Genomic DNA, 27,013 nt, shown 5'->3' on the forward strand with positions numbered 1-27,013 from the left:
TGAAGTCAGTTCTTTGTATAAGATTAAGAAGAAGAAAAACAAATCACAGAGAGGGGAGAAATAATTGTTTATGCAACAAGGGAGAGCAAAGAGGTCGCAAAGTTTGAGCATTCATAAACCTGGTTTCTTAGAAAGGACGGTTCCCTGCTTGGAAGCAAAGGGTGAAAACAGTTCAGCACCTAAAATGCACTGGTATTTGATTTTCAAGTTAAGAAATTGTTCAGTATTTGTGTGAGAGTTAACTTATGCAGGCAAAGAGTATACAACTTACATTAGGTCTGGTCTAAAGTGATGTAATATTGCACAAAAGGATAAACCATTCCTCCACGACGTGGTGAAATTGGTGATCTTCACTCCCCTATAGTTTTTTGTAACTTCTTTGCACCACACAAGCAATGACTGACTAGCATTTGGCTTTCTCCCCAAAACAGGACTTGGTATTGGGCTTGGCTGGAAAAAAAAAAAAAAAGAAAAGAAAAAGAGAGAAGATAAAAGAATTTAATGGAAGATGAGAATTAACATTAATTGACCTAACTAGATGATCTGTATCCTTTGATGTGAGTTTAGGTCCTTCACAGCTGTCAGTTTACAATGACTGTAACTTGCAAAAGACACAAATCGCGAGTTATTATCTACAGTTGTCGCCCTAGGCGCTTGTCTCCCAAGGATGCAGATATACAGGATTCCAGATCTACACGGGGGAAGAGGCCAAGGATTGTACCAGTGGAAACAGCCGTGCTGAAACACAGCACAGCCCTGCACAGCCCGTGACACACAGCCTTGAAAACACTTCCCAAAATGCAGCCATGGGAAAGCATCCCCACGAGCCCTTTCACAATCCAAGTCATGACACAGGACTGATGAATTCCTCTGGTACAGGCTGCTGAGGACAGTTTTTGGTGCTCTTTCAGCAATTGCATAAAGGTAATTATGGCACCATGTTTCTGAACAGCCTCTTCCAACTGCACCCAAAGCTCTGCCTCTTCCAGGCTTTAGCTTTTCTACAAGAAAAACGAATTTTGGATGAAAACTCTTATCAGAGGGTGGTTTCTAACAAGTGTCAGTAGCTAACAACCATCATTAGCTAATAACAACCATTAAAAAAAAAAGTTATTTTGACCCTTTTAGTAGCATTTCTGTGGGCATAAACCAAGAAATAAAATAGAACACTTCAGGCATTTAGAATTTGTCAGACACTCCCCTGCTCCTCAAATTCAGCATACTGATTGCAGCAGATGTTCTCAAGACATACACATTTATTTCCCTAGAAAAATACTGTCACTTTAAAAACTTCTTAGATCTAATCAAACAGGCAGAATGTGACTGATGCAAATCCTACATTTGAGTTACAGTGAAAGAACTGAGATCCTCTGTTCTTTCACTGTAATATCATTAAAAGCATATATACAAAACAAACAAGCTCTTGATGCACTTTAGAGCTAGAGAGTTCCCAAATTAAGACAAATTAAGAGCAAGTAATTTACTATATCACAGCCACTTAAGTTTATGGTCAAATGGATTTACTTGTTATTGTCTATTTGTGAAAGACCAACGATGCCCCCCCTTGACTGAAGCCTGTCAGTGCTCAGCAATTAGCTGCTATCAACTCATTTGTTTTCACTGCTTCTGGGGGAGAAAAAAAGTGCACAGAGCCAGGGAAGTAATTTTTCATTTACTGTCACAATCAGCTCTAAAAAGCTGTTGCATAAACACACAACTTCCTCACAGACAGAAGCACTGCTAACTCATTTACAAAGTGCAAAAGGTACACCTTGCTGAGATTTTTTTTTTTAACGCCACATCATATGTACAAAATAACTTGTTAGAAAGTGCTTACGTTTTGTAATCCTGTCAACAATTCAAATCGGCATGAACGAATCCATTAATGACAAGACAAATATCTCCAAATACACTGAATTAACAGGGATATACAAAATAGGGAAGGAAAAGCAGCAATAAATTATAAACTACCACACACAAGATTTTAATCAGAGAAAGAAATATTGCATAGGAGTTGCCAGACTGTTACTCCAGATTCAGTGAAGTAATAAAGATGGTGTTTTTCTCTTGCTTTCTTTACAAACTTGAAGCAAAATCCAGTAACTAATCAATGACCTCAAATTTAAGGTGCTATGTTACTTAAAATATATTTGCTATTGTAAGTTACATACATGGAAATAACACTACTGAGAGAAAATAACCAAAATAGCATTATTAAATACTGGAAAGGTGATATTTTAACAAATTATTAATGCAAAAAGCTACTTCTTCCAATCATAGAGCACTACTTACCAGATATATTAACTGTTAATTATAAAGACTTCATACTTGTTGGTGAAACTCTCAACAAAAATGGTAGATTTTCCAGTCACCACCTAAATGCTTTCTGATTAACTCTGAAATTGCCTTAGGCAATATTGCCATTTGAATTACCTTACTTTAATTACTTATCTAACAAACTGAAGATGCAACTGAATTTAAAACCAGGTTTTAAAGAATGAAATACAAAGGTATTAAGCCAATAAATTTAGCAGAATTTCACACTTTATTTAAAAATTTATTCTAAAATTATCAGTGTTTAAGAAGATGGACTGCAGTTCTTTGAACATCTGGAGCCTTTTTCTGCGTTTGTCTTTCCACTTACGTTAGATTTTCTAAAAGCACTTTTTCCAGAATACGGAAGATTTAGGACATGCATAATGTGCATAACACGCACAGTTTTCTCTTCTCTTACCTGATTTAGTAGAAATTGTATAAGGTTTTCTTTCCACACTTATTAGTCCGTGTTTCTTTGATAAAGGTGAAGTTAATACCATGACAATGTTATGCTCCTAATCACCACCTGCGTCAAAGCCTTCATTATTTAATCTATGATAAAAGCATTCAACTCCAGACACAATGGAAATACAGAAGAAAAGGCAGAACTGTGTGTGAGCACTTGACATGCCTTCAGAGGAGTTAACAAATGTTAGTTTTAGTTTCTTTTTCATGTGTGTGCAAAAAATTATCATGCAAAACATTTTCTTTTGATATCAGTATGTTGGACATACTAATTACTGGCGTGGTGCAAACACAATTACTACCAAGTGCCTATTTCCAGCATGTATTTGCTCCACATGATTGGTAGGAACTAATCAGATGAAATGAAAATTTAATAACCTTTTTCTTGCATCATTCTTTTCAGCATTGACTACACACTTCTTCCGAACGACACAGCAGCCATGACTTGCCTTTCTGAGCTCAGCAGCTGATGTCCCTGCAAACTCGGCTGGAAATGCAACTAAAAATCCTGAGATATCCCCACCAGACTGCCAGAGCTGCTCACGGATAACAGGTTATGGAATCCAGCACAAGTGGCTCCTGTCCAGCCATGGAGCAGCCACGGCGAGCGCGGAGCTCCCCGAGCTCCGACCCAAACGCAGCCTCGTGCCCATGGGCTGAGCAGCTGGAGTCAGCACTGCCTTCAGGATATCTTCGTTCCACACTCAACAAAAGCACTCAAGTCTCTGTTCTTCTTTTTACACATTCTGGAAGCTCAGTTGATATGTTTGATAGTGTATGCATTTTTTCTCTTGGGAGATTATCCCATCAGACCATTACTCTATGCTAACAAGAGGACAATAGCTTAAAGAATTAGGCTGCATCACCACACTTAAAAATACTCAAATAGGTGTTTTTGCTGCTCTGAGGAACCCAGCAGCAGGCACAGTGATGGCTCACAGAGCGAGGGTAGAGCTGCATCTCTGACACACAGCCCAACACTCAGGAGAAGAAAATCAAGGAGGACCTCAGGGGCTTGTAGACAGGTTGCATGGGGGTAGAGGTGTTTAAAGAAGGCAGGAGTGTTGAAGCCCAGAAGAGAAAGATGCAGAGAGGAGTAAGGGAGGAAAAGGAAAAAAACCTATTTGTAATCCAGGTGGAAGACATACGTGAGTTGAGTTTTATATTGAGGAACACAACTCCTAGAAGAGCAAAGGAGCTGAGACGACAACCCAGGACTGGTAATTAACTGCAGGAAAGGAAGCTCAGATTGAGATAGGGCTGCAAGTCAGAATAGGGAAGACCTACAAACAATGAACAAGCAAGTTTTTTTTCCCTCAAGAGGCAAGTACAGACACTGGCCTCTAACTTATTTGACTGAGCAAAATACAAGGGATTTTCCCGTGCCCCTATCAAAACCACGACGCTGTCTGGGCTCACTGAAAATTGTGCAACCACTAAAATGCAAGCTAAGGTAAAAGAAAGTAAGGCACAAGTAGGTGAGTGAAAATGTGCAGCATGTGGCTGGATGTAGAAATCCAGGAAAATCAGCTGAACTGAACAGTCTGAAAAGCTGTATAAAGGTGCAAGAGAAACAAGACAATAAATACATTTCAGTCAAGTAGAAAAGTTTATATCCTCAAAATTATATTCTAAAATTTTATTTTTTAAACAACACAGGACTTCACCCATAGGAATGTCCCACTAGCCTGGGAATATCAGAATTTGAATATGGTTCATTTAATAGAATTTATGCCTTTGGCAAGGTCTGTATGTGTCCAACATGGATTCAATTTTGCTTATTCTGGGCTGTGGAACAGTCTGAGCATAAGTCAAAAAGTGGTTTTTACCAGTATCATGAATATCAAATACAATATGGAAAGAGTCTGCAAAGATAGAATAGGACACCTTTCTGTTTTATTCCAAAAATGGAGAAAATATCATTGTGACCCAGTTGTGCCGACATGTTCTTTACTTAGAGTTGTTAAGTATTTTTGACATAGCAGGTCACCATAGGATGACAATTTAGTGACACACAAGTGGCATTGCTCTTTGCTTCTAGTAAGGGAAGATCACACATGTATTAGAAAACACACATTTCCTAGAAAGAAATATTAGTTCTGCTATTCTGTTACTCTGATAAACAAATTGATCAGTTTAGGAGTACATTGTTTAACTTTGTGTTCTCTATTTGCATGGTGCAAAATGTCTCTGCTTCCTACTGTCCCTAAAAATGAAAGAGATATGAAAACCCAGCTGCTGGACACAAGTTACAGATTCACTGAATTTATTTTCTATATATCATTAATAATGAGCATTTAGGTAACCTCCAGGTTTCATCAGCAGCAGACATCTTAAAAGTTTTGCCTTCCTCACTCTTCTGGTTATGCCTACAGCTAGTGTGGATATGCAATAAAATACAAACTTTTATCTCAAAAGCCTGAGGCATAAGCTTTAAATTGCTTATCATTTTACAGGTTTCATTTTGGCACAACCAAACCAGCCCATGCCCAATCCCAACCCAATATTTAAACATTTGCCTGAGCTGACATGATGCTCTCCTGTTTGAACGTGGCAAGGTGAAGAGGAAGGTGAAATCCTTGGGACACACCTCAAGTTAATAGTTGGTTAAGTAGGTCTGAGTATTTCATGCAAAAGGGTTTTCAGTTGCCTGTTATATATTTTGATGGCCAGGAGTCTGGAAAGAGCTTTTCCAAACCATACCTGGGCAAAGGCAGGAAAACAAGCCTGCAGATGGCTGCCTCTGGTTACTTGGAGCACCAAGGAAGTGGTCTGGTAGAAAATTGCAGTATGCCATCATACAATTGAAATGTGCACACGTATATAACCTACAGGCATCCAGTGCACAAAGATGGGAGAGACAGCAGTAACAAAGGCTACTGCTAAGTACTTAATTTTGTAACTTTTGTAATTATCTGGTAGCCTCCTTTTGCTTTTTACTTTGTCTAGTAATGAAGTAACATTTTCTTAGCCGAGTCTTTTAGGGTTTTGGTTTGGTTTTCATTGTCAGGGATTAAAAGGATGAAAGAAGCCAAGAATTCAGAACTAAACTCTAAACCTTCAGAACCAAAATTCACAACACATCAACTGCTGGCCAATTGCCTCGTTTGCGCAACAGGACACAAGGCTGTCTGCTCTTGGCAATCAATTAAGAGCAAGGCAGACCATTTATTTCCAGATGACAACCTCCCCCGTGGATGTTCTTAGCAGAGAAGAACAGGACTGCACAGGAGTGCGGGCAGCTCATCAGGCTGAGAAGCCCTAAATTTATTAGCTAATTGCAAGGAGAAGATTATGTTAATGAACTGGTAAAAGGGAAACAAATCTGAGACAACATAATGAATCGGTTACTTATGCGGAAGTAATTTCACCTGATGGTCAGTACAGGCAGGAAAAAAGTTACAGTGATCTCCTTCTCAGACTGAACTATTAAAAAGGGATTGGCCGAGGCTCACCTAGCTTCTCTTCCCTGAGGTGGCATAATCTTTGTCTTGAGCGCCGTGTTTTCAATTAAAAATCTCAAGAAAAGCAATGGAACTCATACCATTAGGCAGGAGCGAGCACGGAGCTCGGGCTCTGATGATTACCCGTATTTATAATGTAACAGTATGAAGAGATGCCATGCAGGGATGGGGCCTCATTTCTGTGCTCTCAGAAGACAAGGCAGTGTCTTGTGTCCACCTTCCTTCCTCCAGCCGGCCCGGTGGCGTGTGGGCTGAGCGCTCTGCTCTCATGTCATCTGTGCTGGAAGCCCAGATGAGCTACCAGGATGCTGCTGCTTCACAATCCCTGGCTCTCTGCCACGATGGGAACGTTCAGGGCTTTGGGCAGCTTGCCAGAATTAAGCAACTTAAACCACAGATGAGGAATAGCAATTTTCAAAGCTTTTAACTTTGTTAAATGTGAACTGAACTAGCAAAACGCACCTCCCTGGGCCCAAGGCTATCTCTGCCACATTTCAAAGGCCTGCAGCAAACAATGGAAGTGTTAGAGCTTGTCAGAAAAGGTCACAAGAATCTCTTCTAAAAGAAAGCACAAGGCAAACTAAAAATGAGAGTCACTGCCAATTCTTCCTAAAAACAGTGAACTCTTGTTGCTTTTGCAGGAATTTCTTTTGACAGAGCCATTAAATAAACACAAGTCATTATCCTACTCTTCTGAACATTTCAACAGACACGGTTTTTTCAGGTAACCTTCTGATGTTGGCTCATTAAAGGTGACATTGCTCAGAACTTTATAGTTACCTATTTTGCAAATCTACTGCATCATTTATATTAATGCCCGACTATAGGCAGATTTATGGAAGCATTAGCCCTTACCTATGAGAAATCTTTGTTTGAAATACTTGAGAACACAACACAGATGCCAGATTTGTGCTGGTATTGCAGTAACACAGGAAAACACTCTCTGTTTGGCTGTGCTTAGAGCACTCAGTATTTTTAAGCCTGGTATTGATGTCACAGTACCTCTGAAGGCCATAGTACACTCTTGGGTGACAGCAGAAATAAAATCAGTATATTTTACAATCCTGCACGAGGTGCTGGTACCCATGAGCTGCTGGTACCCATGAGCTGGCTCCAGCCATAAAGAGGGATATCCTTAAAGCTCCTGAGGACAGCAAGAGATAAGTGAGAATTTAATGGAAACAAGTTTTTGCCTTGATAAACTACTGCATCAGGAGCTGACTCTATGTAAACAATCACGAGATGGAGGTTAACAAAAATATTGTTTCCCTCCTCAGTGCTAAGGAGAAGCTGTCCATAGATGATGGGAAGACATCTGAAATGCTCAGTACTTTTTTTTTTTCCCCTACAAATCAGATGGAGACTTGCATTACTCATACAGGCACAGAAAGGTCAGATTTCAGCCCCATGTGGAAACAGCTTAGATAAACCAGAAGCTTTCAGATCAGCTGAACACATTTAATGTAATCCTAAAGTCCTGGAAGAACCAATATGAAACAACATCCAAAATGGTCAGTTTGGAAGCTTGAACACAGAGGAGAATATTAGAAGTGTAGGAAAAGACTGCATTTCCTCCTGTGCATAAGAAAAAGGACAAATAGCAAGAATGCAGAGAAGCAAATGAAAAAGAGGTGGAACAAATAATTAAGGCCCTTCTTAAGAAATCAACAAGAGGGAAGCAGGGAGTAGAGAAGCATCAAATAACAGATTACAGATGTAGCTGAGCTCTTTTAATTGTCTTTCAAGATGCTCTCAGAAGGAAGCATGGAAAACAGAGCCTTAATGAGACTCATATAGGTGCAAAACAGACTGGAAAACTATACCCAAGACTAGTGTAAAGTGATTCTTGGAATTATGCATTGAAATAAGAGCATTTCTTAGGTTCAGTGAAAGTCTGAATTCGGAAGGTGAATGATGCACTGGACAAGCAGCTGAGATGGACATGGAATGCACCAAAAGAGCTCCAATCACATAAAAAGGAGTAAAGTTCTGAAAAAAGCAGTATGAAATTCAATAGCTACAAGTGAAACATAGGAAGGAGCAATCATTTACATAAATGCAGGATAAGGAAGAACTGGTTAGGTAACAGCTCTTCACAAAAGGATATGGGGGAAACAGTCTATTCAAGCTGAACATAAAGTCAACAACATCAAGTTGTTATGAAAAAGACAAACATTGTACTGAGATGTACAGACAGGAATAAAGCTTGCAAGATCAAGAATGCCTCTCTCACTCCACTTAGTATTGACAAAACCACATCTAAAATTTTACATTCAGCTGTCCCTGATGCAGAGTGTAAGGAAGATGAGCTGAAAGAAAATTGGGGGGGGGAGAAAAATGAAGAAAGCTGAAGCACATTTAGGTCATTTACGCTATGAACAAATGATAGAGCAAACTAACAGGGTAAGTCATCAAGCATGCAAAATTCCAAAGAAGAAAGCAAACCCTTTGACCCCCGCACCAGTGTTTACCAAAACAAGGTTACAGGCTTTAGTTGCTTGAGGTCAGACATCAGGAGGAGCAATCTATAAAGCAGTATAATGAAAATGTGAAAATGGAGCACTCAAGACTGCCCGGGAAGGCCATGGATGCTTCATTACTGTTTAACAACAGGTCACAGAAATCTTTCATTTTGTAAAGGAGAACTTAGCCTCTGTGCAAGTAGAAAGACCAAGTGATCTTTCAGATGTGCTTCAGACCAGCATTCTCAGTGTCTCTTGCCTCCAGAGCATCCAGCTCACGTGGGCTGCTGCCACCAGGGAGCAGGAGCCTGGCAGAGCTCCCTTCCATGCTCTGGCTGCAGGGAAAGCCAGCTGGAAAACCCCTAATTCCCACCAAGCACCACTTCACACTGGCCTCTCAGTTCAATCACCAACCAAAAACCCCCCATTTCCCATTTTAAAAATTAATCCTAGCATGGAGGTCCTGATATTATTCATTCCATAAGCAACTCGTGCACCAATCCCCCTACGTTCATCAGATCTCCTTGCAAAGCACAGCGTATTTTGCTTTTTTTCCTGGCACACAGCCATCTGAATACAGAGGAAGTTCAATAGCCACTAACAACTCTCCAAATGAAAAACTGTACAGCTGTACAGTTTACAACTCTCTCAGTTGTTTAGGAGACTGGCTATTGACTACAAGCCCACCACTCCAACTGCTGCTCGGGAGGACTGCCAGAGAGGAAGGCACATTTCCACAGAGTCACAAAGCCACTTTAAAATCTAGGATATCATTACAAAGGTTTTGTCATCCGCAAGGTGAGAGTTCAGGTCATACCCAGGACAACAGTCAGAAAAAGCCCAGCAGTCACAGCTGGGTGAAATGAGGGATTTAGGCAAACAGAAACACATAAGCAACACTGGTAACCAAATCAGCTCTCAGCCACAGCGGAGATGTCACAGACTGAACTGAGAGACAAAGATTACCTTAGAGGGTTTTTAAAAGAAAAAACAGGATGACAACACTTGAAAAAGCCTTCTCTACCAGAAACAGCATGCTTCACTCTCAAGCACCACTCATAAGCAACACAGAAAACAAAAAAGCATTACTAAATAAAGCAAGTGAAAAATTAAGGAATGACAGGCTTGAATATTCTTGCTTTAGTTGCCCAACAGAATGAGCATTATTTAAGCAGTGTGAAGGCAGATTGTTATCTTTACCTCTCTGAATAGTACCTTATTCTGTGAATAGTCCCCATGGAATAACAGCCACTACTCAAGGATTCAATGGCTTAATGAACATAACAAGACTGGCACAATCTGGAGCTTAATTTGCATGCAGTTTGAATATTTTTGCTTTATTAGTTTCATTTCAAAATAAAAATACATGTAAAAGTAACAGCAATTCAAGTGCCACTTGGCTTAACATATATTTTTCCAGGAATGCTTACATTATTCAAATTTGCTAATTGCTAGGACTTGTTCAGCTAAAAGGAGAAATACATGTTAAATGAAAATATCCTTTTTGTTTTATAATATGTAATTAACACAAGCTTTTCTAGCTTCAACACTGTCAAATCTATCCTCTTGAAAAATACACACATAATTTTCATGCGACAAATTAAATTTGGTGTGGTTATGCTTTTAGCACTCAACAAGTAAAAGCTTGTAAATGAAAAGCTGAAGCATAAAGGTATGGCAAGTCTCATTTAAGAAATCAAAATCTTTGGGAGAGAGGAATTCTCTCCTGCAGAACTCAAGAAAAGCTGGTAATAATTAAATACTGCCTCTGATTAACACTTTATACTACATGTTTATGTTGAAAGCCCTTGTTTAAGCAGATCATGATACAAACCTAATCAAATCACTGAATTTCATTCTCTTATGATGCCTGGCTAATAACCACACAACAGTTGGAAACTGTCAAAATATTTTACAGCTCAATTGTAATTCCCATCCAAGTCTAAGCATGCAGTAATTGGGCGTTAGCCACGTTCCAGGGGTGTTACAGCAATGCACAACAGTCAGATCTTCTGGGTCTCATTTTTTTAAACACATGTAAAACTCCTAAATGATCCCTAGGATCTACTCCTTAAAATTTTGAACATTGTCCACACAGATAGCTTTTTTCATTAATTCGACATAGTACTTATGTTAACATTTTTAAAATTAGCTTGCTATTTGGAACTACAGAATTTGTTCAGCAGCTTTTTCTATTTCCTTGGTTTAAATTCCCTAAAGAAAAAATATTTTGTGAGATAAATAAATGAATAAACACTTTGAGCAAAAGGTTACACGGGAAATATTGTAATGTTACTTGAGACAAAATGCTGATTTTGACTTTGAGGAACAAATTTTGCAGCTCATATGTACATGGAGTAAGAGAGAAAGTGAGAAAAGAAGGGTAAGAGAGAAAAGAGAGAAAGCTAAGAGACAGAAGAAGGGTACTGCCACAACAGGGTGATGTGAAGAAGCAAACAGGGTTTTCAGCATGCACTATTACACCTGCACTGTGCACACAGGATCCAGACAATGGACTGGGTTTTCCTGAACAGACAAGTCCATAGGCATTTCTGATTGGAGTCTGCATTTCTAAGGCAGTATCAGAGATACACATTCCTGTCTCCCTGGTCTTTCAACACTCTTCCAATCATTAATCCATGCATTAACTGTCATTAACTCCCAGTGACAGGCAATGACATCACTGGATCCCCAACACATTAATGTCCATTGGATTAAAATCCTCAGGAGGAGTCATGCCTTTGAGCTTCCACAAATGGAAGAAAGTGTTACATTTCAAGTGCCTTTTGGACTCAGTTTACACGGTGTGTTAAATAAAATTAAGCACTGCTGCCAGGTTCTCTACTGGTCCCCAGATGATGTGATGATGATTGTGGTGGGTGTGAGCTGCTTGTGATTCCAAACACTCATCTGCAGGCAGAACTAGGGAACACCTGGACAGAAGGACTGCACCAGGAGACTTCAGCCTTTCAGTCAGTTATTAGAGGGAGCATCAGGGGAAGGTATCAGCTGCTCTTTCTTGCATGGGGGGATGAGATGAGATTTATCAGAGAAGCCCAAAGGAGCTACACAGGCTCAATCTTCAGCCAGCACAAATGCAGAAAACTCACACTCGAGCCTCAGACATCATCTTTAACATGTCTGATCATGTCCAGCTGTTACAACATGTAGAGCACTTATCACTCACACATCTCAGTCTCCTGCAATGCTTTTCACTGCACAAGCACCTCGGGATAGGTGGAGGAGGGAAAAGAAGGGAGCCTTCATTCCTACACAGAATTTCCATGCTTTGGGAAGTGTAAATTAGAGCATTACGACTCGTCTGACAGTAAGTTTGCTAATAAATGTGTAGCAACATATCTCATTGCATAAGGAGAGATTAAATGATTATGACAGTCTTTGAAATGGGGAGAATAAAGGGAAGAGAAAGTTAATGTAAAGGGACAGCTCTGGTAACAATAAACTAGCTGCAATTTCCAAACTTTGGTAAATTTATAAAAGCCAACTGCTCTAAATAAGCTTCCAGTGGCACCTACAAAGTTTGTTCAATACTGAGCATTAGTTCCAAGTTACATGAGCTTCTAAAAATTCTTCAAGGGTGCAGGACCATCATCTTAAAAACACAAGTTTTTCACACTTTGGGCAACACTCAGCAGCAGAAGCATCAGCCAAGACATGACTGGGAAGCAAGCACAGCAACATCATTTGATTAACACCTACCTTACCTTTAAAGCTGTAGAGGAGGGGAGTTCAAAGGAAGTTTTCCCTACACTTACAATAAAACTTAAGAGAGTACTCAAACAGAAGTGCTGAAGCTCTAGTGGGAGAACGACAAGTTGATAAATATATAGAGTGCACAATGCTTTAGTCATAGTTCAGCTTGTCAATGAGTTACATTCAAGGAAGTTTTTTTCTTTACCACATCTAAATACTAGAAAGTCATTTAGCAATGATTTTTATTTTCTCCTGTCCATAAAACCTTGGCAGTGTTAGGTGCTGGTACTTAACAATCCCTCCTGCAAGTCTGGGTGGGAGGAAGCAGGAAGAGGAGGGCACTGGACTCTCAGAAGAGGAGTTTAGGTAGGCAAGGTGGGTCTCACTGGTCCCCCAAAACCTCTTTTGCAGCTGGTAGAGCCTGGCTGTTCAGAAGATTCTCAAGAAGCTGCAAGCAGATTAAGGAATGCTATCTCTGTCCTTACATTATGGAACACTACAGAGGTATTTTATGTCCTAAGTCAGACAGCAGAAACATATTTGTAACTAACTGGACTACAAAAAGAGGTCAATTCTCATGGAATTTAAGCCCACAACTCACAGCCAAACTCATCACCAGTTTTTAAAAGAATCCTCTAAGCTAAGAAGGACAAAACAAATTGAGAATATAGAAGGATTTGGTATCTTTTACTCAATACATATGAAAATAACCCATTTAAACTTTTTTTTTTTTTTAATGTGAATCTATCTTTCAAATAGTTCCTAGCAGATATGCATTTTCCAGTGTCATTTAGATCACCTGAGGATCCACACAGAGTCCATCAGTCATGCAGAGACAGAAGCAAGGACCATGTTATGGAGTTTAAGGATGTGAAATTGCTAAAATCTGGTCAGAAAATAGGCCCATTGCACAATCTTGCTTTCTTTATTCTTTTTCTTCTGTATTGGGCATGAAAAGCTGGCAGAGCAACTGTCAGAGAAAGTGAGGCTGAGGTGATGAAGGACCAATTACACTTCATCTGTGCCCAAAAAAACCCAAAACACAGAAACCCACACAAGACCCAAAATCCAGAGCAATACATTTCATTTGCCTGGGGACTAGTCACAGTACTGGCTTCCTCCAAGAAAGGAAGGAAACAGAGTTTTGCTCTGAAGCAAACCTTGTAATGTCCCATGTGTTGTGTGGTTTCTAGGATTCTTTAAATGCTCGCAAAAAAAGACAGGTTGTGATTTTAAATCAACCACTTACGTATCCAAGGAGAGCAGAAATGGAAGAACATTTCAAAAATGTGGAGGTTCTTATTGGAATTATTTTCTGCTATTCCCTATTACTCAGACCTATGCCACATTTTGGTCCTACATTTGAAAACAATGATAAGTATGCAAACATTACAAAAGATATTATCCTAAAAGAAAACCTAATTCTAGCAGGCAAAACCCCAAACATCTTTCTTATAAAATCTAATCTTGTTGCTATAAAGAAATGTAAAAACAGTTAAACGCCTTCACAAAGAAAACTCCTTCCCTGAAAACCCCTCAAAAGCAATTTTTCTTCTTACTTTTTTTTCTTTTTTAGTGGTAACAGTCCACTAGCATTTTAGGTAGAGTGGAAAAGTTGTGGTTCCAGTTATAACCACACTGAGCATTGCAAGAATATGTAGTTTGCCATGTTTTTTTACATGGAAGCCACTGACTGGGTTCTGATCTACACTCCCGTGTCTCAATAAAAGGTGGAATCCCATTATGTTACTGAGTCCCTGCTGTCCATGACAACCATGACAGATGACTTACCAACGGCACAGAGGGCCAGGAGAGCACTTCAGAACAGCATCAATTCTGCAGCATTGCTTTACAGTGCTACACACAAAGCCTTTCAGAGTTCCTGAGAGCACTTTGGCAATGTTAAGAAAAGGGCTCATGGTGTTACAGAATATTGTTATTATGAATTATGAAACAGATTCTAGAACAAACACTTGAAAAATGATCTGTTAAGCCATCTGTATCAAATTGGTGTCTGAATTCACTTTCTAGAAAGCTTAAATGTAGATAATAAGCATATATTTCTTATATATAAAGGTATATATGTATAAAATATTTATATATTGTTATAAAAGTATACATATATATAACTTTGTATGTAACTATATACACCTACAGAAAGAAAATATACTCTCTCCCCATACAGAAAGAAACACCCCAAGCTCACTTGAAGTAACAGAAACACATCCTGGCTATATGCTTTTTTAAGTAAAAATTATTTTCATTATGCTCCAGAAGCATAAAAGACAAGGCAGCTAATTGGAAAAAAAAAAAAGAAAAACTACAAAAATAGAACATTCCTTTGATTTATAATTATTTATGGTGGTATAACATTTTGGGGTATTTGAAAGGTTGTTTGGCTGAGTTGAGATTCCAGTTCCTTGTCTCATAGCTGTTGATGAAGTGAGGGAGAATGAAGATTTTAGCTGGCCTACCAAAGAAAAGGAGACTGTATTCTCCCTTGTGGCTCACCCTCCCAACACACAAAGGACAACAAAGGGGTTAGAAACAACTCTAACCTGCCCCAGTTCACATCTGTGAAACCTTGCCTGGAAAGACTTCACTGCTCTGGAGCATAACTGAGGGGCAACTCAAGGACCCCAATTTCCCCCTGCCTTCAGTGGACTCTGCATAATGCTTACAAGAATGCAGGCATGTAAGAGTCACCACCCCGAGGTTCCTCCAAAATGCATTCCTCTGGTTCTGCTGCCTGCCTGTGACAGCCTCTCCCCCAGCTGTGCAGGCACAATTTGAGCACCTGTGTGCACATCTGGGAGCTTAATGCTGGTCCCACACTGAGCCCAGAGGGAAACAAAGGCAACTTCCTACAGCCACAGTGGGCATTAATCCCTGCCACACAAGCAACACTGATGTGCTCTTCGTGCTAAAGGTTCCAGGCATGAATATGAAGTTGCTCCTAGTCTCTGAAACCTTAACTAAGGTAAAAAAAAATTAGCCATGAAGCCTCCAGTACCTGGAGAGCTGTGTTCTTCAAGGATATTCTATCCCAGCTAAAAACGGGGGCAGGGAGTTTGGGGTAATTTTTTTGTTTAGTTTTATTTGTGTTTGCAGGGAGGGGGTGCTTGTTTGTTTGTGTCTGGTGAAATACTCCTTATTTTGGGAATGACTCCTTATTTTGGGTAGACATGTTACACCTACTGAGTATCCTGTGGCACAGCATCTGCAAGTGGGAGCCCACAGCTCACCCAGCAAGCTCTGCTCTAAAGGAATATGGGGAGAGGCAGGATAAGATGTATTAGAAGATGTTTCATCATGCTACATCCTCTGAATCCAAATGATTTTTCCCCTGTGAGAGACTGCCCTCTCAACACTATAGCTCTCTTTAAAGTGGTGTAAGCATTTAATCAGTGACTGTTTAATCACGCTTTTAATATTCACGCTGAGCTAATATATTAAGCTCACCAATATTTTTAAGAACATTTACAAGGTGATTTCCTTAATGGCTTTAGTTTCTAGCTAGCTTCTCAAATCCCTTTCATTGAGCTAGAGCACATGGTTTCATTCACACTTTAAAAGCTTTTCCTACACATGCCTTTCAAAGCTGATTTGTCTGAATTAGACATATGAACAATATCTAAATTCTGTGCATTACTCATTGCTACGAACTGTCATTCAGGAGTTAACACAATTATCTGCTAAACAGCTCTTGTCAATAATGAAACTAAGTAAAATACATTTGCACATCCTCTTTTTATTGAGATAAAAACAAATTTGGTATATCTAAAACCTACACATAAAACTACTTAAGTTGTATCAGAAAGAGTTCTTGCTTTAAATATATTTTAAACATTTTTCTTCCTTTACTCCCTTTTATTAACAGTCTCTGTACAGAGTGCCTGCACTGTATTCACTTGAGATTTATCTATATATGCTTCTGCACAGGACAAATTAAACCATAAAATAGTAGCAGGATCTGGATTTTGTATTCAAATGGCTGATTCCCCAGCAAAACAACATCTCTTTTTTCCTGTATACTCTATTTTTGTCTTCTTTAAAACAACTCAGAAATAATGTGAACCTAAAACTATGGTCCATGCCACAAACCCCTCAGACAGCTCATACAGTGACAGTTGCAGAGAACAGAGTTCTGCTGCTGAAAGAATAGAGAGAAATAGATTTAAAAGGAGGCAGTGAATCAAAAAACCCTGCCTTCAGCTTGATGCCAATAAAAACCAGAATCACTCAGTTCCTTTGGATTGCTTTCTGCGGTGGTGTGTTTTTCTTTCATTTGATATTTGTTTAATATCTGTTTCCCCCCCCCAACCCCCCTTTCCCTGCCCCTTTCCCTAGAACCTTCCCTGTCATTCATTCTAGCCCCCTCCTCAGCTTCCAGATGTTAGTTCTGCCCTAAACTCCTCCCCTGCTATTCCCTCATTGGTTACTGTTCCTACACCCGTCCTCCTGAGTTCTGTATAAAACCTTTGCCCCCCCGCCCGCCGGGGTCTTGGGGCTCATGGAATAAAACCATCTCGTTCCCCCCCCAAGTCCCGTGTCGCCTTCGTCTGTCCCTGCGCGCCACGAACTGAAACTGCAGAGCTTGCGGGGGAAAGCGGCCGCCCGTTCTCTTCCCTCACCGCCCAGCACGGCTCGGAGTGCCGCGGCGAGGAGCGCATGCCGCGCCTCAACATATGGTAGCGAGAGGATGGTTCCCTCCTTCGTCTTGTAAAAAAAACGGGCAAATTTGTGGGGGCGCCCGCCTCACAGAAGAAGAAGGAAGGAAGAGGAACATCTACGGCCGTAAAAGCTCTGCCTGATGCTATGAGGAGCTGAGCGCCGAGCGAAAAAGATTGAGGCTCCGGGACCTCTTTGTTCTCGCCATCTTCCCGCCCGGGAGCAGCCGCGCTGCACGGGCAGCCGGGCTGCAGAGCTTTTTGGCGGGCAGACTTACCCGAGAACACAGAGGGCGGTTTTGGCAGCGGCTCGGGGGAGCCTGAAGAGGGGCTGACCGAGAAGAGGTTCATTCCTCGGTCAGCATCTGCAGCGAGACCACCGGAGGCTGATAGTGGCCGAAACCAAGGCTTCGGGGACGAGTCTTGGTTTAACGGGAACACCCAGGCTTCCGGAAGGGCCAAACCGAAAGAGAAGGAACATCCCCAGTTTTTAGCGCGACTTTTCCATCGAGTCGAGGAGAAGATTCAAGCCATCTCCGTCCGAGCCTGCAAGGTAAGGTAGGCTACACGGGGTGGGGGTCGCCCCGACGGGCGGCTGGGTCTGTCACTTTTTTTTTCTCGCGTTTTAACCCCCGTCTGCGCCCAGACTGGGGCTGTAGCCGTGCATGTCCCTGGCAAGCGGGTGGGTTTTCTTTTTCTGGGAGAAGCTAGCACTGAGTGCTATCCTTCGCCTAGTCTTCTGTGGGGACCTAGATTAGATCGCTTTTTCTTCTCCTCGAAAAAGTTGTCTTCTCTATCCTCCCCTCCCCATTCTGGGCTGGACGGAGGGGGTAGAAAAGACACCAGTAGGGATCAGCTAAGAAGACGACACGTTAGCTATAGGAGAGTTGTTAAAAGGGGCCCTTTACACCCACGCATTGCGCCGACATCCAGCTGCGTCGGGCGGCCCCCCCCCCCTCCTATAAATTTCCCCTTTTTGCTTCTGTGAAGCTCCCTATGCCCCCATCCCCTCGGACTTTCCTAAAACCCTTTCCTATCCTCCCTTGGGGATTGCTGTGGCCGAGCCGCCCCAAGTGCCCTGCCGGACACTGCTCAGGCCAAGTGCAGTGTGCCCGGCACCCCTCTCAAGATGGCGCTGGCCACGCCGCTCGGGACCCATTTCCCGCCTTGACCCTTCTTTTCCGCCCCTGGCTTCCCGCCAGTCCCATTTCTCTCCCAATAGCCCTGCACCGTCCCTGCACGAGGCTAGTCCCTGTTGGGGGGAGGCGGGGTTGGATATTCCCCCATCCTTCTTCGGGCTCGTCCTCCGGGGGGAGGGTCGGGAGGGATCTTCTCCCGAGGAAATGGAGCCGAAACCCGGGACTGAGGATCCGTCATTTTGTCTTCCCCCTGAAATGGCGGCGCCCCGGTCCACCCCTTACCGATACCCCCTGTTAATCATGGCAATCACTAATTAAGTGATTGTCTGATTCCCCTATCCTATTCCTTAATGTACCCTACCCAATACTCCTTTTTATTTAACTACGAATTCCTCTTTTTGCTTTTGATTATTTTTGAATAATCTGTTTGTTGAGTTATATTTTATAGAAAAAAAAAAAATCATCCCAGTTAATTATTACTCAAGATATTATGCCCACCTCTCAAACGGACATTCAAATTGAACAAACCACATCGCTATCCGCTGACTCTGCTTTAAAACAAGCGCCGTTATCCGCTGACTTTGCTTTAAGAATTTGAGAAGCTAAACATCGCAAGCGCCGCGACGAAGCAAATTCTAAATCAGATGAAGTCACAAATCCTGCTGTGCTTTGTACCCTTAATTTGGACTCTCATTTAAGACAATTTTATATACTCCAGATGAAGTTTTTATATGTTTCATATGTTATAATCACAATTAGTTTATCATTTTTTAATGTCTTTCAATTTATGTTTTTTTAATAATATGTAATGTTACAATTTGATTTTATATTAAGTTGTTTTGTTATAATTATAATTAATTCAGTCTTTTCTGATATTTTTTAACTTAAAGGCTGTGTTTAACCATTATTGCTACAGGAATCACTCAGCTACTATATCGCTTCAGGCTTGCTGCATTGCTGCGAAATTTAAAAATTTATTAGTTATATTTAGTTGATCTTTTATTATATTTAATTCCAATAATTCCATTTAATTATTTTATTCAAATTAGATAGTTATAATTTTAATCATTCTAATTAAATTTTTTAGTTTAATTTCTGTCAATTATTTCATTCTATTTCAATTATTTACATTATTTACATTATTTTAAATTGTTACTCAGAACAGCAAAACAGCAAGTTTTGTGCAGTCTTGTGTCTAATTTAAGCTGTTACTACTCTTCCTGCCCTATAAATGCAATAATGTGTCTTTCATGTCCTTTAAGTAATTTACAATGTTATCATATGATTTTATATTATTTGCATGTTTTATTAATTTGCTTAAACCACAAAATTCTCCTTCTTTTTGTAAAGTAAAAGAGGGAGATGCGGTGGTGTGTTTTTCTTTCATTTGATATTTGTTTAATATCTGTTTCCCCCCCCCAACCCCCCTTTCCCTGCCCCTTTCCCTAGAACCTTCCCTGTCATTCATTCTAGCCCCCTCCTCAGCTTCCAAATGTTAGTTCTGCCCTAAACTCCTCCCCTGCTATTCCCTCATTGGTTACTGTTCCTACACCCGTCCTCCTGAGTTCTGTATAAAACCTTTGCCCCCCCGCCCGCCGGGGTCTTGGGGCTCATGGAATAAAACCATCTCGTTCCCCCCCCAAGTCCCGTGTCGCCTTCGTCTGTCCCTGCGCGCCACGAACTGAAACTGCAGAGCTTGCGGGGGAAAGCGGCCGCCCGTTCTCTTCCCTTACCGCCCAGCACGGCACCGCTCGGGGTGCCGCGGCGAGGAGCGCATGCCGCGCCTCAACAGCTTTCTATTTATTTTCTTTTCTTTTATGCTGTTAATATTTTAGGAAATTGTTGGGTTTTCCCCCCCCTTTTTTTTTGTCACCACAGACACTCCCTTTAGGCAACCGTGCATCAACAATCCTCCCACGTTCAAAGTCGGCTACATCTGTTGCTCTTTCCCATTGTTGAAAATTCCTGCCTTAATCCTATTTGACTTTATTCATGCAAAGGTCATCCTGAATTCAACAAATGGAGGAGCGATAGCAGGCACACTGTTGAACATGGCTAAGAAATGCTCTTGTAGAACATGCAGCTAGCGTGCCGGCACTATCGCACAAGGACTGGCTTTATTATGCAGCCCCTTGGCACCAGAGCTCTCTTGCAGCCTCAACTGGAAACATATTTCTCCTTGCAACTCAGGAATCCAACATTTCCCTTCTAACTGGCTTGATGTGCTCTCCTTTTAAAAAGGTTTGTGCTTCACTTGCATTTGCTGGTGGCTAGGAGTGTAACATACACATAGAATACCTGAGCGTTTCACATGCCCTAAGGTTTGGCTTCTGGCACCCATGGATTCCCTTTTTCCCCTGGATTCTACCTCTGAGTGTAGCTAGCTTCACAAATCTAACCTGCCTGCTTAAAACTAACTGTGATCACAATTTCAAATAAATTGGGCAAAATTCTATCTAAAAATAGTCCTACAAAGCAAGGTAGAACAGCTAAAACCAATACCTCATTTTAGGGCCATCATTGCATTGTAGATTTGCTTACAAATGCCATCTATTTTGATTTTAGACTTATTTTTCTTTCCCAGCAACAAAAAGCATTCTAGCTTAAAGCTCTGATTTATTCCTATGCTTAAGTATCTGACCCAAACCAAAGAACATTTAGCAGAAACAGTGAATTAGTACGCAAACCAAAGTTAACTATCAGACTGATTTATGAAGGGAAGATAATTATTTCTGTAACATGTCCATAACTCATCATGACAGAAGCAAGGAATATTTATTCATGCACACTAATTTCCAGTTTGAGGTGCTTGCCAACCACGATGAACCAAACCCATCCCTCAGGCAAGCAGAGCCAGGCACATTGTTAATGTGCTCCTTTCACTGAGTGCTGCACCAGGGGCCATGGATGGGCCAGGGATGGTGGAGAGAGCACCAAGGACTTTATCTAAACCAGCCCCAGCTCGAGGTAACAGCTGAAAGTTAAATTCTACAATGTCAGCTTCTACAGATTGTGTTGAGGCCCCTGTTAGGTGCAAGGGAACATTGGAAAGAATCAAAGATTTCATTTGAAAACCTGTCCTGTACTCTGCTTGTGTGGTTCTTGTAAAGGAACCTGATAATAAGGTATCAAAACTATACAGAAAAAGGATGGATTTTTCTCAGGGTTTTTTTGCTAAGATTTTGAGGATTTTTGTTTTGATGATGGTTGAAAAAGGTCTTAGGAGAGGAGAAGTGCTCCCTCTTTCTAGTACCTTTTAAAGAGCAAAGCTTGACCTAAACATGAGCCTGTGAAGCCAGCATGAGAATCAAAGCCCTCCAGGTGACAAACCACAGGAAGGTGCTCCTCCAGCACCTGCATCAGGTGCCCATGGCCTTGTGCCATCTGCCTGCCTCTCCACAGCTCCCTTCTGTCAGAGAAGCGAAGGCAAATAACTCACAGGAAACAGAATGAAATAAAAGCCCTCACTAGGATAGGATTTTCAGATGACATCTCTCAGGAGCTGGCCCAGATCTCCCTAGAGCTGCCCAATGCAGATGTTTGGGCAGGCCAGGGCTGCTCTGGCTGTCCAGATTCCCTTGTCCTCTGGGAGGGAAACCAAACACTGCCATGGAAGAGATGATATTTAGGAACCACAGCACTCCAGGAATCTCAATGAACCTTTTCCACAACTACTGAAGAAGTATTTTATGACAACAAATCTGAGATCTATAATTTGTAAATGCAAGTTTAAATTGAAAATACAAAAAGTGAGGCCTGGAATGTCACAATGCTGGTGCAGTTACCAAGCCTTACTGGCACAGACATTTTGCAGAAGTGATAACTGCTGCAACCCAGAATTGCTGCAGGCACTGACAAAATTTCCATCAATTTCATTAGGAGCTACATTGCACCAATAATGCACAAATACCTTAAACAGCAATTATGAAAATGACAGAAGTGGTCAAGCATTTATCAACCTGAACATAATGTATATTAATTTGCAACGAAAAATATCTTTCCAGGACAGCACTGGAGACTTGTTCTCATCATCTCCACTCCTAATAAGGACCAAAAGAAGAAACAGTCAAACACTTAAGTAGCAGCACTTAGAGTTGTCAAATCAAGTGTTCAAAGATTATGGTTATAAATACATTTTATTAATACCCTTTCTATAATATATATACTGAATATATATATATATGTATTTAATAAAAACAGAGGTCCACAAAAAAAATCCACCTCCAGATTACTGTAAGCTAATGCTTTTGAGCCTTCAGTGCGAGTCACCTAAGACCTGACCTTGCAGAAATTGTGTGTTTTAGGCTAGTTCATGTGACAGAAGACAGCACACTGTCAGCTGCATGGCACTACAGTCAAGCCAACAGCTCTGCTAATTTATCCAGGTTGGATGCAGCTGTGAACTTGAGAAAAAAAAACCCAACTAACAAACCACCACAGTCCAAAATCTGGTTCAAGAGATCAGCTTAGCACCACCTAAGGGATCCATGAGAGAGGAAAGGATGCCATTCAGTGCTCCTGGACAGCACTCAATTGTCACAGGGATGACAGTGCCTCTTGCTTGGCTCAGCACTCAGCTGGACTGGCTCCCTGCAGAGCAGAACATTCAGCGTGGCATCAGTGGGACCAAGTTGGAGTCACCAAATAGAACACACCTGTTTACTTTCAATAGTTTAATGGCAATGGCAGACACCTGATGGATTCATGAGGCATCAACATGAGCTTTGGCTAAAGTCTGGCAACAAACTGAATACACCAAATCCCAAGAAAAGCCTCTCCCAGAATTGGTTCCTGAAACTGAAGGGCATATGCTGTCCTTCAAAAGGAGTCAATGAGTAAATGTCAATCCAGTGCAAGAAGTATTTTCTTCTAACATTTAAAAATAACTCTATATTTGAGGATGCTTACCTGTTTCCTCCTGCTCCCTAGCAAATAATTCTTTACCTCCTACATAAATGCAGTAGCATTCCTGCCCCCTCATTCTCAGAAAGACAATAAAATCCTTGATTGTGCAGAGACAGATTGCTTTAGCTTCTCTACCATAAGATATAGGTGCCAGCTCTGGGACTGATCTTCTTTCAAATAAATTCAACATAATGAAGAGAAGAAATCTGGCTGAGACTTCACTCTGCTGAAATTCATATGTCTATTTTGTAATCAGCTAAAGCAATGATGAGCACTGATATGCATGCTATGTACTGGTCTGATACATTTTGAGCCTGAGACCTCATTTATTTTCCACAAAGTCAACAAGAGGGGGAAATTTAAAGTCTCTGTCACCTCTGTGAAAGGCAGCACCTGGTTATCCAAACCGTGTAAAGAGCAGTAACAGATGTGTAACAGTAACAAGCCCAACGAGGTTTCAGCACTGCTGGGCTTGACAGCACTGTTGCAGTGTGATGACTGAAGAGCTTAATTACAGCTTTGCACTTTGTCAGACTCACCTAAATAGACTCAGCATACCATAGTTTTCAAGTCATTTGAGACGATTAACTGTGGGGTAACTCCAGATCTCAGACTCTGCACTGTAAGCTCTCTCTGATGACTCAGATTAGTTTGGAGGAGATACACAAGACAGGAGAGAATTAAGATATTCCTTTAGGAAGTGTGAATAGATAAAAAAATTTGAAAGCAAAACTTCCTCCAAACTCAGATATGACAAATACTGAGCTAATTCTGTGGGCTGAAGAGCTGGACCTTCATGGAGTGTTAAGCCCTGCCTTATCTAAGATGATGACTGACCCTTCCTCACCTGTACAGCTGACAGGAGATCTCCAAGTGATCAAAAGGGCCTGCTCAAGGGGGAGACACTGAAGAGGCTTGGAAGGGTTTGCTACTACAGCTGACTGCTTATCACTCAATAAACTTGCTGGCGTGTAGATGGCAATGACAGCATTTGGATATTTTGCATTTGGCCAATGTGTTGAATGCCACTAGCATGTAAAGGGAAAATGAGCACCAAATATTCCGTCAAAGATTTGCAGGGGTGCTTTTGGAATATTTTTCCTTAAACTCTGAAGTTCTATTATTAATGCTGTGTTTGTGTAGTTTAAAGATTAACATTTCTGCTCCACGGGCATTTCCTATGGCAACAAGCAAGACAGGGAATTGAACCTGCTGAAACCAATCAGCCTCTGGTATAACTCCCAAAACTTTCTGTGCACAGCAAAACACTGACTAAGACACATGATTTAAGCTCCCTTTGCCTAAGTTTACAGGACTATTCCCTTACATAAGGGCATGAGCTAAGTTCATGTTTGTATAGTGCCTATACCTTTGGATGGAAGTTTTTATGGAGTTGCTAAACATTGGCTCTATTATTGAGCAATAAACAAGTCATTTCTGCCAACACTCCAAGTCCCACCTGGGCACTATTTTGTACTGTTCTGTGAGAAAACGGTTTCTTTTCTTTTAAATGCCAGTACTTTTCCAAATTTCAAGAAGCATTCCAAGTAAAGTGCTTTTGATCTGAGTGCAAAGCAATTCAAGCACAGAAAAAACCACTATGCTTACAGAAAGCTTTCTGCATTGCAAGTGACCGTACAATATTTTAACACACCCACTCAGCAAAACTTTCCACTGTAATATAATGAACCAGGACATTGCATCTGCTTTGGAGCCTTCCCTAATGTCTCCTATCCTCCAAAACCCTGTTAAAATAATTAATTAAAGCTTTCCTATAAAAGAGCATGTGATCACAGAGCTCCACCTTCCCTCCCAGCCCTAATGAAAATGAGTGTTTCAGCACGTGGACCTCTGCTGATCTCAGCAGAGGTCAGGGGCAGAAAGGTGGGCTGCAAGCAGGCAGGCACCAAAATATTCACCAAGTAACACCACACAGAAAAGCAGGAACTACCTGACTGCCCATAACAGCACAGTTTTCTCAGTGAATTCGATCCTGAATTTTTTCTTAAATCAATTCCATCTTTCAGACACGCTAAAGCTTCATCTAGGGCAGACAAAAACTGCAACAACCAAACTCAGTAGTAACATGTTCTTTCAGCACAGCAAAGACATGTATGAAGCAGAGAGACACATTTCCTTGGATGCAAACCCTTACTTATACTATTAAATGCTTGTTTTATTTATAGAAAAAGCACAAGTGGTGCTAACTGCTGAAACACTGGAGTTGAAACCCACACTGACAGAAGTTGGCTGTTGTAGTAATAAAACACCCACACCTCACATTATCACTTCCACTAAAATTAACTCTGTTTTTCCCTTGAAAAACAAATGGATGTGCATATGTAAACATCATTAGTCTGGACATTCCTATAAACATCTAATCTGATTTAAAGTAGACTGTCTTTTTTTTTTTTTTTTTTAAATTACTTCAACATATCTTTGGAATTGGGCATAGATAAATCCCAATACAAATATACAGTACTAAGCTTTTAAACCCCAGATTTATGACACAAATGTGAAGACTCTTCAACAGGGGCAAGGCTTAGGAGCACCAAAACAGATCAGGACAAAGCACTGTTCAATGTGATTTTCCTCCTTCTTCATGGCATATCCAGCTGCCCTGTAACACTGGTTACTAGAAGACTTTTCTTTGAAACTGCAGTTGCTGTTACTGTCGTATTAAATCCTTAAAGAAAAATACAAGCTCCTACTGTCACACCCTCCCTATGAACCAAGTGAACAGAGACAAGCTTTTAAGATGCCTGAAGAAATAAACAGGATGTTTGCAATGCACAGAAAGGTACTGTTGTGAACAAAGACAAAATTTTGGTATGAAAAGCTTACCTTAGGAGAGGAAGAAAGCTCCCTCGATGCAGGAACTGCTGACACGTTCTCACTTATGCTCATCTCTGTCTTTGGCAAGAGGTTTGGGGGTTCAGGAGCCTTTCTTTTCATCTTCTTTTCTGGTTCTTGCAGAGCAACTTTAATTAAAGCAGGGCTTGGTTTTGGTTCATAAAATGGATTTGATCTAATTAAAAAAAGGGAAACACAATTCTTTGCTATCTCCTTGGAAATAAAACCAAAAATAAGACCTGCTTAGGAAAGTCAATGACTGAAATGCTTTTATTACCCCACATAATAAGGTTTTACCTTTATACACTTTTAAATACTACATTTTCATACAATTGGAAAGTAAGTTACAATAGCTAAAACTGGATTATTCAGTCACAATTTCCATAATTTTTTATAAAGTCCTGTAAATTGCAGAGGTTTTATCAACTAACTCTTCAATTATACTTCACTATCTATCAAAGAGTGATCTGATTTTTTACAAGATCAATACGAAAAAATGTGAGTGGAGCTGCTGGGTGTTTGACACTCTAATGAAGAGGATAAAGACAGCTTGATTAGAACAATTAAGAATCAGGAACTGGTACAGTCATGTTCCACAGGGCTTTAGAGGCCTCACTCTTGGCTGTTCACTTTTGGAAAGTTTGGCCTCCTTGGGTACACATTCAGCCTCAAGTGTATTCCAAACTCTGTAGTTTACAGGTGACACACCATTTTAAGAAAACTCCTTAGGTGAGAGAACAAAGTGAGAAAACCACATCTGACTTGCATATATCTCTCTGCAGACACCAGTAGGCATCACCTGCCTATTTTGAAAGTGGTTTTTGTAACTAAACCTTAGTTGGGAATGTTACAGAGTAAAAACCTTCCACCAAGTAGATGCAGTCCAAAGAATTATCCTTAACTCAGGTGTCCATGTTCCAACTCTGCATTTGTACCACCCAAAGTGAATACCTCCACAGCCAAATTCTGCCAAATTTTATGTTTGCTTGATACATCAAATATCAATCAATAATATATCAAATAAT

The 27,013-nt window shown here is 40.7% G+C and overlaps 1 protein-coding gene across 16 annotated transcripts in view; it reads right to left on the reverse strand.

The window, feature by feature from the left end:
- Positions 1-27,013, reverse strand: part of EHBP1 (EH domain binding protein 1) — a 202,431-nt gene that overhangs the window by 78,871 nt on the left and 96,547 nt on the right. For all 16 annotated transcript variants that reach the window (XM_085577248.1, XM_031504212.3, XM_085577247.1 and 13 more), the window contains 2 exons: positions 25,980-26,163; positions 272-450 (listed from right to left, as the gene is read on the reverse strand). In XM_085577248.1, coding sequence (XP_085433374.1) covers positions 272-450; positions 25,980-26,163 — 363 coding nt within the window. The remainder of the gene's footprint in view (positions 1-271; positions 451-25,979; positions 26,164-27,013) is intronic.

Source organism: Lonchura striata, chromosome 3 (assembly GCF_050655825.1).
Source record: "Lonchura striata isolate lonStrDom1 chromosome 3, ASM5065582v1, whole genome shotgun sequence".
NCBI classification, from domain to species: domain Eukaryota; kingdom Metazoa; phylum Chordata; class Aves; order Passeriformes; family Estrildidae; genus Lonchura; species Lonchura striata.